This window comes from Sinocyclocheilus anshuiensis, unplaced genomic scaffold (assembly GCF_001515605.1).
Source record: "Sinocyclocheilus anshuiensis isolate Anshui unplaced genomic scaffold, SAMN03320099.WGS_v1.1 scaffold223, whole genome shotgun sequence".
NCBI lineage: Eukaryota > Metazoa > Chordata > Actinopteri > Cypriniformes > Cyprinidae > Sinocyclocheilus > Sinocyclocheilus anshuiensis.
The window spans coordinates 628319-643067 of NW_015548214.1; the positions used below are offsets into that span (position 1 = coordinate 628319).

General features: G+C 37.6%; 3 protein-coding genes across 6 annotated transcripts in view; 1 reads left to right on the plus strand and 2 right to left on the minus strand.

Annotated features, from left to right (window-relative positions):
• Positions 1–4207: 4207 nt before the first annotated feature.
• On the minus strand, positions 4208–7323 carry lrrc69 (leucine rich repeat containing 69). The gene is made up of 8 exons (XM_016440651.1): positions 7108–7323; positions 6720–6846; positions 6563–6635; positions 6269–6464; positions 6121–6192; positions 5347–5448; positions 4961–5140; positions 4208–4591 (listed from the first exon to the last, which is right to left on the minus strand). The coding sequence occupies exons 1-8, from the start codon at positions 7282–7284 to the stop codon at positions 4484–4486; spliced, it is 1035 nt and encodes a 344-aa protein (XP_016296137.1). The 5' UTR covers positions 7285–7323; the 3' UTR covers positions 4208–4483.
• A 1159-nt stretch (positions 7324–8482) lies between these two features.
• On the minus strand, positions 8483–11151 carry otud6b (OTU deubiquitinase 6B). Of its 4 annotated transcripts, none has more exons than XM_016440656.1 (8): positions 11033–11151; positions 10835–10898; positions 10472–10614; positions 10259–10363; positions 9881–10193; positions 9547–9608; positions 9165–9271; positions 8483–9066 (listed from the first exon to the last, which is right to left on the minus strand). In XM_016440656.1, exons 3-8 carry the CDS (start codon positions 10598–10600, stop codon positions 8982–8984), a joined length of 801 nt encoding a protein of 266 aa, XP_016296142.1. In that variant the 5' UTR covers positions 10601–10614; positions 10835–10898; positions 11033–11151; the 3' UTR covers positions 8483–8981. The 4 variants fall into 4 exon arrangements, with proteins under 4 accessions (XP_016296142.1, XP_016296140.1, XP_016296141.1 ...); XM_016440654.1 differs by having other exon boundaries at positions 10835–10954; XM_016440655.1 differs by having other exon boundaries at positions 9199–9271; positions 10835–11151.
• Positions 11152–11839: 688 nt separating this feature from the next.
• Positions 11840–14749, plus strand: part of pex1 (peroxisomal biogenesis factor 1) — a 14654-nt gene continuing 11744 nt past the window's right edge. The window contains exons 1-5 of the mRNA XM_016440706.1: positions 11840–12050; positions 12169–12309; positions 12791–12874; positions 13239–13353; positions 13445–14130. Of these exons, the coding sequence (XP_016296192.1) occupies positions 11943–12050; positions 12169–12309; positions 12791–12874; positions 13239–13353; positions 13445–14130 (1134 nt within the window). The 5' untranslated portion in view covers positions 11840–11942. The remainder of the gene's footprint in view (positions 12051–12168; positions 12310–12790; positions 12875–13238; positions 13354–13444; positions 14131–14749) is intronic.

A 14749-nucleotide genomic window follows, 5' to 3' on the forward strand; every position in this document is an offset into this window, starting at 1 on the left:
TGGTGAAATCTCTGAAACGGGTAAAACGAAACCCAATTAAAGAGATCTAATCTGTAACGTAGCCACTGAAGCGTCCTTTATGTGTGCATGTTTGTGTGTGAGGGCTTGATAAGAGCTTAATAGTCTGACAAAGAAGAAATGAAATAAAGCTCAGGCTTTCCAATAGATCATCCTGAGTGAATTTGCCAACATTAGTCTTCCCGTTTCAAGGCTAGTAAATTTAAATTTATGCACACCTACTTTATCTTCCTTTACGTTCCCCATGAGGTGGCGAGGAGCTATTCTCACCATAGGCAATATTGCCTTTCAGTAATTATATCAGTGTAGACTTCCTAATTAACATATGGCATACATGTTCAGAGTGCACAGGCATAATGCTCTCAGTTCTCCACTGTGATATTTTCTCCACTGACAGATATTCTGCATTGCTATTAATGTCAATCAAACGCATTCTCTCTATTCAGGCATGCAGCACAAATGCCCACAAACAGAGGCTCGGGCACACCAGACGTGTTGTGACATTCCCGCATCATTGATGTATGAAAACAACAGTGGAGTGTTTGTGTGAAACAAGGTTAGCAAAACAAGAGGAAAGGCTGGGCTCTGTTTTAACAAAGTGGTCTGACAGAGGAGAGCTGCTCACGCACATCTACACATCCGCAAACACACATGCACGCTGACACCAGACAGGGCCCGAGGCATTCCTGCTGCTCCAGGACCCCAACATCTGCTCTCTGGAATAATGCATGTTTCATTTCAGATGCTCCCTCTCTCTACAATGTAGCGGTGATCTGCCTGTAATGCAAAGGCCACAGATCATGCGGTAAACTCTGCTCTGGTAGCCTCAAAGCTGTCCTCGGGCGCTCAAAATCCAGCTACAGAGATGGAGGAGACTGGTGCGCCATTTGTTTCCAGTGCACTGAGTAATGGCTGCCACTGGGCACTGCCACAAAGGCAGGCTGTTTCAGACTAGACGTATGAAGTAATACGCTGGCTGGTGTGCTTCCTAATGCACACACAAATGTAAATGTACACAAACTAATTAACAAAAAGCCCTGTAGCCTCTATGTATTTTAATCTTACAATATGCTCTGTAAATAGAGATTGAGATTTGTGAGTTCTCTCAACAATTGCCTTAATAATAGCCAAACATCATTAAGTAGAATATGAGCTCTGAACATTGCCACACAACAAATATTATACAAAGAGTTATTTCCGTTTCTTGCATTTGATTGACCGAGTTGCATTCAATGAGTGCTAATATACAGTCCAACAGTACTGGAACTTTTCACTCAGATACAGTTTGTCAGTCTGCAGATTTTTCAGTGACTCTTTTTGCAGGTTATAATTTGTCAATTTATTTATGATTTTGTATTGCCTTACACAGCATTATACACAAAATAATTAATGACAAGATAAAGAAATATAATATTTCAATGGCAAATAACAATGAAACATATTAATGTGCTAAAAAAGAAATATGTATATAATATAAAATAACCATTTATCAATACATTATAAACAAAAACTTATATATGTACATGTAAAACATATTGTTCAAGGCAGTAGTAACATTTTTTTTACTGCAACTTATGGCTATGCTAATAGTCTCTAACATCTACATTTGATCTTTTTTCTGAAGAGTTTATTGCCGTGTTTCTCTCTCACCTCTTTATATTTACCAGAATGACTGAGAAAGTGTGTCTCTACCCATATGGCAAAAATTATATATTTTTTGTGGTCAAAATATATTTGAAATATATGTTAAATAAATGTTGCAAAAAGTGAAGCTTAATTAAATATATTTTTGAAATAGGAAATATATTTATCATCAACCTTCATATACCAAAATATATTTCTGGGGCAAGAAAATGCATTTTCCTGGACTGAAATATAGAGGTCAAAATATATTTTTAAAATGCTTTTAAAAATATATTTATACATTTAAAATGTATTTTCAAAAATAGGCCTATACAAAAAATGGCCAAAAATAGATTAGTAGAAAATATATGTACGTAAATATATTTTGAAATATATTTTAACAAATATATTTTTGGCCATTTTTTGCATATTTTGAAATATATTTGAAAATATATATTTTTTGCTGTATGGGTATCTCAACCTCAACAGTGTCACAGTGAGCACAGACTCGATCTTCCTTTGGAAGCCATGTTTGTCCGTCGCAAAATCTGAGTTATTTTTCGTATTTTGCTCCCTATTGTTTTAATGGGAGGTAGCAAAATGTGGCGGGGTAGCACAAATCACATACCCTGCGTCTCAATGTTCATACTATGTATGAAGGTAAAATGACGTCAAAAAGATTTGCATACGCAGGGTAAGAGTTGTGGAAGTGTACATAAGACTGTAAGCGTAAATTAAATTTGCATGCGCAAGAGAAGCTTTGTACAGGTGTAAATCGCGTTTCAAGCGCAAGAAAAAATTATTTGTAGCATTTTACTGTTACTCGTAAGTGTAATTCATGTATTGTGAAACTGCAGCTTCATGCTAACGCAAAATAAATATGATCTGCATGCTTCTGACTTCCATTAAAGGAAAACTTGAAATCGCATCATATGACCCCTTTAACTGTGACAAGATGATTGACAGCGCAGTTTACAGTGACAGGGTGCGTGTAACAGTAAGGACTGGACAATTCGCTGATCAAAGGTAAATGTGATGTGACCGCACCTTCAGTCACCATGAACTTGTTCGTTGAACTGTTGTTTAAATAAGTGTTGATTAAATCGATATCACACTCAATTACTGTTCTGAATAGCAGCACAGCTGTGATTACCTATGGCCTCGTGCCATGCATTTGAAAAACATCGCGCTTGTTGTGCTACTGCTTAAACAGCATGGAAAACGCGACGGATAAACAGTAATCTTTCAATGGTTACAGCTTAATTTATTCATGCATCACCGAATGTTGGCAGCCTGAAATCAGAAACAACCTTCAATATGAAATTGTTGGTTCAGACAACTCTACTGAGCTAGATTGGGTCAACATTTTGGGGAAGAATGGCTGGTCTTGCAAATGTAGATTCAAAGTTGTTCACATTTTTGAGCATCTTTCTTGACTCAACAAAGCTGCATGCTGGACCAGTTGCTTTTTCATCAATGTGCCAAAGCATGAACAAAAGATCCTTATGTACTCTTGATGATTTACAAAGACGGTGGGGATCTTAATACATGGGATGGTTCAGGAAGTGCCATGTTGAGAGCCTTGTCATTTGGTTGATTGATTTTGCTGATGTTTGAATACAATACTGTCTCATTGTGGCCGAGCGGGAGGCTCTCCTGACAGCTTTCTGCTTGTTGGTGCATTTGCCTCAAAGAAAGTAATTTAGTAACATCAGACTGAAACAGACTTGTTTACACCATCTCCTCTCCTCCTTTCACGGGGAGTCCATATACCATTTGTGAGGTGCATTAACACCTGCCAAGTGCACAATCACTTGGAAATTGAGGCAACTGCTCTAGAATAATGGCTGAGCTTGACTGAGGGCTGTATAATAAATGACTGAGTCTTGTGGTCCTTTTCAGTGAACATCCACACAGTAACCATTAGTTTCCTAAGTGCACTTTTCCCCACACTTCTAAATTGATTGAAACAAAATGTCACAATTATGCCCTGTAGCTCAAGCTTTAATTATTCATCAATTAGCGTTTTCTCCCCCCCCTTCTTTTTTCTGAACTGATTTTTCATTCAGTTTGCAGAGATGTATGGTTCCCTGCTGTTAACCAGTCCAAAGTCATTAGTTTCTGGCTTTGCAATTAAACCTGCTGCATTATTCATCAGGCCCAACTCAGTAGACTCTGCTCAGAACTCAGGAGGCCTGCATGAGAAATTAATTTGGAGAGATGAAGTTTCCTCTCAGGTCAGAACAGATGCCATTGGCCCAAACAGAGGTATGGAGTGCTTTCATTGAAGGAAATTATAATGCCAAGTGTAAAGCCAGACTATAGAAAGGGGGGAAATGTGAATGGGGAAAAAAAAAAATCAAAATTGGGCATATCCTGTGGCGGAGTGCTTCAGATTACTTTAAAAAATTACTTTTAAAATCAACTCCACTGGAGAGGAATTGTATAATGACTACATATAGTATAAGTCATATTGTGCACTTAAAAATGATTAAAATAAACATTTTATTTCACTGTAATATAAAAATCGCTTTTAATTTTTTTAAAAGGTAAAGCATAAAAGATTCTGATAAATGATAGAAAACTGCATGACATTTAAATCTAACATAGAAGCATACTGATGTGTATTATTGTGAGAGTCATAAAAAAATACTGTATGACTGGAATGATTCACTTCTGCAGATGTCAATCTGACAGGCAGATCAAAGATTGACAGTGATCAAATGTTGCCATCTGCTGGTGTATCGCAAAAACATCAACTGTTAATTCTTTATAATAAACAGAGATTTAGAAAAAAAATGATCATGATCAGTCATGGGGTAAAAAGATGCATTTTTTTTATTTATAATCGTACAAGCCCATAGTATTGGTGGTCATCTCTGTTGAAGCAGTCGTAGGAACACAGCAGAACTCTGACTGGAACAGACTGAGAGCTTTTCATCCCCATGTGCTGTTCAAAGACAAAAGAACAGACTCCGATTACTAAAGGATAGTCTAATATTCTCTTGTACTTTTATTGACATGCAATGTGGATCATACAGAAAAAAAGTAGTAACATATTGGCATTGTTGTTTTGGCTAAAATGTACTAATCAGGGGCATAAGTTAAATTGTGACCGTTTATCTTTGTTGATTCAAATAACAAATGTTGTGTGTGTGCCTGAGGCATATCAAACACCTATTATGCAAGTGTGAGGTTGTCAAACTATTAAAGTGTCATCAAACATCTTGAGTGAAGCATGTCTTGCCCATTTTCAGCGACAGCACTTCTTCTGTGCACTGAATGCTGAACACTGGTGTTATGCAGAATGAGCTGATACCTTCCTGGTGTTGATGAACTGCACACACTCCAGCCAGGTGGTGAGGAAGGGCTGTGAGCACAGAGCACACTGGCCCCAGTGAGACAGCATGTCCTGCAGCTCTGGGTACGGTGGCAGAGCTCTGGACACCACTGACAACTCATTAGTGCTCTGCTGTAGGATCAGCCTGGCTGAGAGTTCCTATACACATGAAACTACAATCAGCAGCACCATGGAAATGTTCTAGTTAAAACTAACCATTTCAAGATGCTTATTTCTAATGACTTCAAATTGTTTTCCCACTACTAACATCCTCTATTGGAATACTAGCAAGACAGCAATCAGATTTGTGCAAGAATGTGCAAAAATAATAAATAAATATTTTTTTAAATAAAAAAAATAGTTACCTTTAATGAGAGGACTTCTTTCTCTTGAACAGACTCCATCAGTGTGAATGGAACTAAACCGTTTCCTTCAAAGAATAGTTCCTCCAATGTGAGAAACTGAAACTAAACAGAGAGAGAGAAAAGATTTTTAAAATATCATAAAAATATAATTTTATAATTATTAATATAATTTTACATAGTATATGACTTCATGAACAAAAGTTAACATTAATTCTATAAAGCCAACTGTATTGTATTTAATACGCAAAGGCCTGTAAATGATCAAAATGATAAAAACTTTACTGAAAAACGTTCTACACAATCTACTACATGCCTGCTATCACCTGGTTTATTCTTTTTAAGCACATTTTATATTGTTAGTAATATTTCAAGATGAAAAGATTACTGGACTGAAGAAACTTGATTATTTTTACTTTACTTTGCACATACAAGTAAAAGTACAGAGCTTTGACCTGCTAATACTTTGATTGATCTGCTATACTGTTATAATCTCACAAAAGCCTAATGTATCAAATATGATACTCAAAAAAAAAAAGTTTCTTTATTTCTTTTTGTTTTAGTGACTTCTGTCTATTTTCCTGTCAGTCTTCACAGGATTACAATTAATCACAGATTTTTAGGGGGGCTGAAGACCCACTAATTGACATTTAGAACCAACTACATATTTCAGTATAATCAGCTTATTTTATCAGCACATTGACGAAATTATTAGTAAATAACTAAAACATTTAAAATAGCAACTGAAATGGCTGGCAATTTGTCCAAATAACTTACACCAACTGGAAACACAGATAAACGATTTCCGGCAACATCCAAGATCTTCAGATTTTTCCAACCAAGAGCGCCCTAAGCAAAGAACGAACACATAATAAACTAATATGCATAAAAATTGGGTAAAGTATGAAGAAGTCGTCTGTCTTGCCTCTGGTAGTTCTGTCAGGTTGTTTCGGGCCAAATACAATTTCCTCAGCTGTGGTAAATTGTATAACTGCTGTGGTATTTGAGTCAGTTTATTATTAGTGAAGTTAATCTCAGTCAAACATTTCATCAAGCCCAGTTCAGCTGGAATCTGCTGCAAAAGATTGTCTGTGACACTGATGCTTTTTAGACTACACAGCCTGCAAATAAACAAGAAGCATTTCAAAAATCAAATAGCAAAGAGGGGGGATACAAGTGTAAAAGAGGTCAAAACGTCAACCGACTTGAATCATCTCACCTTTTTATTTCTGCAGGAATGACGTTGATTCTATTGTGGTTCAAATTGAGAAGCTCAAGGTTTGGTAGACCCTCTGCAAATACAACAACACAACGCTATCAGCACTACTGACCCGCTTCAATAAAATAAACCTGAATAAGAAAGCGTCTGATCTTACCCAGCACCTCTGGTGGCAAATGGCTGATTTTGTTTCCATATAAATAAAGTTTATTTAGACCACTGAAGTGTTTTAACAGGGGTGGGATCTCCTCAAGAACATTATTTCCCAGATTGAGCTCTGTCAACTATAAATATACAATGAAAATGAAAGTATTGACTATACACAATGTATGCATAAAAGTTAATCTAAGTTAATTATCTTCTATGATTCATGCAAATAATATAGTTCATTTATTGTGCCGTTTCTTGCTTCCAATGTTTTATTGTTAGTCAAACTTGTTTTCGTCTGTTCAATATGGGTCATATTTTGTTTTGGGCTCTAACATAAAATAATAATATTAGTATTAAAAAGTATTAAAACTATAATACAGATAAAACGAACTCACCTTCTGCAAACACATCAGTTCAGACGGCAGACTCGACAGGTAATTATTATTCAACTTTAATACAACAATCCATGTCAGCCTCGCAAAAACTTCTGGAAGATGTGTAATTTTCCTAGAGCTCAAATTAAGTGACTTTGATTTCGTTTTTAATGCTTTGATAATTGAATCGTTTGCCATTTGACACTTGCATCGCAAACTTTACCATAGACCGTACTTTCCCCACGTTTCCATGGAGATGCAACGCAGTTTCTCACGTAGTGTTGACTGAGGCCGCTGGCGCCGCCTGGCGGACTTAACATGAGAATAGCATGCTGTCATTGTAGCCAAGATCAAGACGAGAACATCAAGATGTTTAGCACTTTCCACGATTGGTGTACAAAATAGGACCTGAAACGTTCAAGACTATTAGATCCCTGATTTGAGTGGTTGCCTTTTTCTTTTCTTTTTTTAGAAAAAAAAAGAGATTTACTTGTCTTCACATCATGATTTGAAAGTGTCCAAATAATGTTTCTTCTGTGTAATAATTTTAAGGAATTTTACATTATTTTGTAATGGGGGAAATCATGTAGTAACAGTGTTTGTAGGAATACAGCTAAACATTAAATGTTTGTCATTTAAACTTAATAGCTTGTGTGTTTATTACAATAAATTGAATATCCATTGAATAGACTGTCAAAATTATGAAGTGATATGATTTTAATTGTTGGATAGTCTTTTTCGCATTTGGCTCCCAAACTCTGGAATAGCCGTCCTGATAACGTTCGGGGTTCGGACAAACTCTCTCTGAATAAATCTAGCTTAAAGACACATCTCTTTGGCCAAGCATTCAAATAATGCATCTCATAATCTTGTACTGCAGTTATATCTGATCAAATGCACATTATTATTCTTTAGTTTGGGTTAAACAAATCAATTTTGCTTGGTTGGAACAGCAGCTACGCTAATTATGGCTCTATTTGTTTCGCTTCAGTCTGGATCCAGAACACCTGAGAAGAGATGATGCCAACCCCTCAGAGGACCTCAGATGATGCCAACCCTGAAACAACATACAGAACTGCCACATTTCGCTATAAGTTTGATTGCATCATATAACTGCTGTTAATAGTGTTCCGTCTGTTTTATTACATCTTAAATTGATTTTTCCGTACATTTCTGCCATATGTACATTAACTGACAGTCACCACTGATAAGCTACCACTAAATATTGTAGAAACTTAATTTGCTGTAAAGTTGCTTTGCAATGATTTGTATCGTGAAAAGCGCTGTACAAATAAACTTGACTTGACTTGATAGTCTAACCTCGGATATGTTTTTCCTGCATTTTAAAGTGGGCGACTGTATTTAATATGATGTTATTTAACACAAAAGCTTTTCATTAATAGAAAGTGATCTTTTATTTAATGACGTAAGCATGACCATAATCCAGCACCTCTTACGGAGATAATACATGGGACAATGTTGCTTGGGCACTTTCCCTTTGAGAATGGGCAACAAATTTCTATCTGAATACTTTAGATCAGTTGTGGGCTGTCTCTCACCTGGTTGCCCGTTGACGGCAAGATTGGCCAGCAACATTGCTCAAAAAGTTGCCCCGTGTATCATTATCTTCCAAGCAAATTACTTGCAGATATGCAGTTTTCAAGAATAACACAAAGCACATAACAGTTTATTCATGAATAACACTGGCAAAGCATGGACTATTACATTAAGCTTGTCCACTGCAATTGAAGTCGCCAGCATGTGTTATTTCATCATCCTCTGTGAGCATCCTGACCGAATCCACTGATCCTAGCAAAACAGAATCAAATTCCAGATGGTCCACTTCTACAGGATAATTATGCACAGATGCATATATTAATGTGTCAGTGATTGGCTCAGCCCTCTTCCTCATTTGCCAAGTCTTTCAGAGGCTCCACAGAGTTGTAGTGCTCACCAAGTCCATACACATGCCGCATATAACTAAAAGGGACAGTGAAATGCGTTTTAGTACAGCAGTGGAGAAATTAACTTTGTACAAATTTATATTTTTAAATAAATAAGCATCTTTAGTCATTTACACGAGTGTGATTGGTGGCTTGACATATTCTTCACCAATAATAATAGAGGGCGATTCTGCCTGAATGACTTCTATCGGTAGCTGTAGGACCTGTGAAAGAGCTTTTAACTGACATGGAGAAAATATAAAAAACATTGATATTAAAAAAAGTCAAATGGTGGATTATGACTTTTTAATGTGTAATTTATACATACAGGTGCATCTCAATAAATTAGAATGTCGTGGAAAAGTTCATTTATTTCAGTAATTCAACTCAAATTGTGAAACTCGTGTATTAAATAAATTCAATGCACACAGACTGAAGTAGTTTAAGTCTTTGGTTATGAACTTTTCCACGACATTCTAATTTATTGAAATGCACCTGTATTGTCTGATATTCTTACCTCTAACTGTCCGCCCCAAGCAGCTGTGTCTGCAACATCATTGCAGTACTTCTCAAACTCATCTAAAGTAAAAGTGAATCCAGAGTTAACAACAAAATCCATTCATATCATGTAACAACAAGCATTTAGCTTTATGACATACTTCTGCGCATATCCATTCAAAAATAATGGGTGCTGAAAATTCCGCTTTGCCTTTACAGGAATAAATTACATTTTAAAATATATTAAAATAAAAAAACAGTTATTTGAAATTGAAATAATATTTCAGTTTTAACTGTGTGTACTGTATTTTCGATCATATTCTGAAGTGTATGATACAGAGTATGGCATTCACCAGCAGTGTACATGTCTCCTGAATTGGGGTCAGTGAGGAACGGAAGAAAGTCATCTGCATGGCTCCTCATGTACTGAGCTGTTTGAGCCCGAAGCTCTTTAAGGCTGAGAGTGGCGCCTCGCTCCGTCAGCTGATCCTCCACGGCGCGGTACATGCAGTGACCGTCAGAGGAGATCTCTCTGATCTGCAGGTGCCTCTCTATCAGCTTCTGTCTCAGCTTCAGACCCTCCTGATGACGGGAGCCTGTGAGATTCTCCACTTCCGCCTCAGCAATCCGGCTCTCCAGCTCCTTCTCAAAAGCAGCCTTTTTGTCCTTAAAACACCAAGAATTTTCAGTATCCTTTAAACTACAGCCACCCAACATGAAAAAATTCTTACCCGTCTCTTCTGGGCTTTAGATGTTCGAGTTTGCTTGCTTGAATCGTTTTTTTCCTCATTATTTTCCAAACTCAGGAAATCCACTGCATTTGAAACCTCCTCCACCTTGGAACAATCCATGATATGAGTAGAAGTGAACTGCACTCATATGTATCTAACTTGAGTTTCTAGGTAGGGTGTTTAAACATCTAACAACAAAATAATTTGACTTACCAAGGAAGAGTTCTGAAGTTGTTCGAGCTCATTTTCGTGTTTTTGAGTGAGTTCTAACTCTAGTTTGGCGATGTCTTCAGTCAGCTGTTTCCTCCTCTTCTTGTCATTTTTGGGAACAGCATTTTTCATACTTTGTATTTTTGCTATGACACCAAGAAGACATCTATATTTAGTATGCACTATACACATTTTTTGTTTCGTTTATATAATCTTACCCAGACAGCAACATAGTGTTGGCCCAGATCCGGCCCACATCTGGCCTATGTGAAATCCATGCGGGCCGGATCTGGGCCGAAACGGTCTGCTGTCTGGGTAGTCTAATAAATGCTTTATTTCTATTTAAAGATAGTAATAGTGTCTTACCTTGCAAGTCTTTCTTTTCCTTGCGATGCTGTTTAGCTAACAGCTCCTCTGCTGTCTCCACTTCCTCCATGTCAAAATTAACGAAATATTCAGAGCAATAAAACGTTTGCTAAAATGGAACTAAACCATAAATATATTACTCATTTCCATCAGTTTGAGTTATTGCTCGACAAGGACTGAATTGCGGGTTCAGCTCACAGAAATCAGTTGATTCTCGGTTCCATTGATCTGCAAATCTTCTTCTTGTGTGATTTGCGGCAGCTTAGACGCTTCAAAGGCGTATTGCTCGATATGCAAGTCAAGCGCAGGGATTCAATGGAAACACATCCGGGAATACAACATTTCAAAATAAAAGCCGTAGATACTCTAGACTGTTTTCCTCTTGGTATTTTGGTAATATAATGGTTTAAAATTGCATAATAAATAAACTGCAAATTCCACTAATTTAAACCACTAATTTACAAAAGCGCCTTAAAATCAGTTTCTTATTTGTGCCCCGAATTATTTTGAAACCGTTGTCAAGTGGCAATAGTGTTGCCATGACCGCCTATTATAAGTAACTGGCGATTCTCTATTCTTAATAACTTATAAAAGTATATAGTCGTGGGTCGCGGTTTTTTGGGGCTCATTTCCAGGAGACAATCGTATATTTGAGCTTGCTAGTGTTTGGTCTCCTAGAACGATAAAATGAACAACTAATAGCAGTTATGTCTCCACCAGCTGTTCGAGCTTAACTCGATATAATGTCATTAGTCATTTTTTAGTCTTTATAAGCTCCTCCAGGTTCAGTGATGCGTAATAAACAATACATAACATATAAAAAACGGGGTCGCACATTTTGGTGCGGTTGATCGCTTTATTTTGGGGCGTATTTATTCATTATGTGTGCTTGTTTTCCAAGTGAAATCTGGCAACACTGTAAGACGGAGCTAATCGAAAATGTTCGTTCGCTTTCAGCGCTTACGACTGATCGACGCACTCCATGTGATTATAATGTCTGACGTGCAATTCATGTTGACAGTTTTAGCATACTGGCTTTAATCACACAGATTCATTTAAATAAGGCATCATTTGTAGTAGAAGCGAGGTATCTGCAGTCTCGCAGGAAATGTTGGGAAGCCAGGGGATTCAACCTGTCACGCTAGTCTTCAATAACTCCAAAAACTGCTTTCTTCAGCTGTCATCAAACTTCGCCACTCATCTCTGTCTTCAAGAGGTTTGTATCCAGCTAGCTGCTTTATAATATATGCATGCCAGTTACTAGTCTACCACTGTACAGTGTTTCTCTAAGTGCCATCATAGTTTAGAGTCATGTAACACTAATGTGATGTCAGAACCAGATCCTGGAGCTGTCATGGGGTGTTTCTGCACCCGTGTTCCTCAGCTGGATCAGGTCCGGGTCTTCAGGTCCAGAGGACAGAGTTGAGATCAGCAGACAACTGGGAGAGAAACTTGGGCTCAAGGAGGGAGAACAGGTTTGTCACTGTTTAAAGGGATAACAGCTAGTCCACCCTAAAAATGAAAATTCTGTCGTCATTTCCTCACTCTCATGTCAATCCAAACATGTTTGCATTTCTTTCTTCTGCAGAACATGAAAGAAGAGATTCTGAAGAATGTTGGTAACCAAACAATTAACAGTATGGACAAAAAAATGGAAGTCAATGGGAACTGAAACTGTTTGGTTACCATCATTCTTCAAAATATCTTCTCTCATGTTCCAAAGAAGAAAGAAAGTCATATAGGTTTGAAATGACATGAGGGTAAGCAAGTGGTGCTATAATTTTCTTTTTTGGGTGAACTACCGCTTTAATATGCCACAAGTGATTTGATGGAGCGTGAATGTAGATCAGTGGTTCTCAAACGGGGGGCTTAAGATGACTTAAAATGATTTGAAATAAAACAAATCCGGCATTAAACTGATGCAGATGCATGTAACAAGGATGTGGTGTGTTGTAGGGGTATCTGCGGCCATGTCATCAGGTGCAGTCAGTGCAGCAGGTGTTTGCAGAGCCTCTATCTCCAGATGACTGGGAGATCTTGGTGAGTTCACAATGGCATTATTTATCTCTTTTTTCATTCTCTAGGAGATGTTTACCTGATATTTAGTGATATATGTCCATTAAAATGCATATACAGTAACTAGAAATCTAAACTTTCGTAATACACATTTCTGGTCTTGCATGATTCATCCGTGTATGACTCCTTCATGATTCACTGCCACCTTGCATTAATGTCTTGTATGAAACTCACACTTTTCATGATCTGATCAATTCTATGCTGTATCCTGTCGAACATTTTCTCTTGTTAAATGTCCTGTTTTACTTGTAAAAATATGTCAGATTACAGAATTAAAATGGGTTGTGAATGTCTTTTCGGTCTAAAATCTGATTGAACTTTGTTCCAGGCGCTGCACAGCATGGCTCTGGAGCAGCGACTCTTGGATCAGATCCGAGTGGTCTTCAGTGAGGGTGTTTTTCCTGTGTGGGTGGACCAGCACACTGTCATCTATATCAGGATAGGTCAGTCAGCCCTATTTTATAGGCATGTCATATTGGAGTTGTTGTTGGGTATGAACTGATCTTTTTACACTAATGATTGTATTTTTTCTAGCATCCCTCTCTCCATCTGTTCCATTCGGCCGACTGGAGCAGTTCACTGAGCTTGTTGTCTCCCCAAAACTACATCCAGGAGGTGAACAACTGCTCCAACCTCGATCAGAAGAGCCAAGCCAACATCTACAATACCAGAACATTGATGTCACATCTTCCCCCAGCTCAGTCGTCCATCAGGATCCCCTCAGTGATCATCTGGAGAGTCAGAATGAAGGCCATTGGGGAGGAATAGCTGATCTGAAAAGCCTGGTTAGATACCTGTTTACAAGAGGATTTGAGCCTGCAAAAGAGAATCTTGCGGTTCCCACAATCCCCACCATCCTGAAAGACTGTATCCTCCGGACCATTGGAACCCCTCCTAGGTCTGTCAGCCATCTAGGCTCATGTCATGGAGATGTCCATATACTGCCATGGAATCTGCAAGAGCAAGAGAACTGGAATCCAGGGCAGTCTGCACTAACATACGGCAGGCTTTCAAAAATCCTTTCTCCTAAAGAACTCAGGGAGAAAGTCAAGCAGGCCATGGAGAAGAAGAAGATCAGAGATGGAGTTCACAAAGGGAACGACACAGAGGAACATAAGGAGAACGCTGTTGTGGTCAGGATGCTTTGTCACAATATAAAAAGGCTGCAGGAGGACCAGAAATTCAATAAATGTGAAGAAATTTACTCTGGGAGAGTTTGGGTAAGTTATTCCATTCAAGTTCAGTTATAATGTTTCATAGAAATTAGGGATGCACCGATACCACTTTTTCCAGTACTCGCCCGATACCGATACTTTTATTTTTGGTACTTGCCGATACCGAGTACCGATACCAATATTTTTATTGCATTTGTAAATTTTTTAAATATTGGGTACAGAAACCAAAAGAGTATGTATAATGTTAGTTGGTTAACTTTATTTATCAAATAGATACAGTCAAACCTAAATTTATTCAGACACCTTCAACATTTCTCACATTATCACAGTTTATTAACTATAGTTTATAACATGGTAATAAAATATAACAAGAACTCAGAGTTAAACGGAGTCAGAACAAATTCAGCTTGATAATGTTAGATAACTTTGATAGAAAGGTATGTAGCCTAATGGATTACAATCAACCAAAAATCAGACAGCTGTTAGTATGACAGTATTTACACAACTATCAATACTTTGACCCTTAGCCTTAATGACAGCATATAGTCTCCTGGGCATGCTGTCAACCAGATTCATGCAAACCTGAACTTTTTTTTTCCCAGACTCGGTCTGAATAATTTTTGGTCCCAAATTTGTATAAATTTTACTGGTAGTCCACTGTATG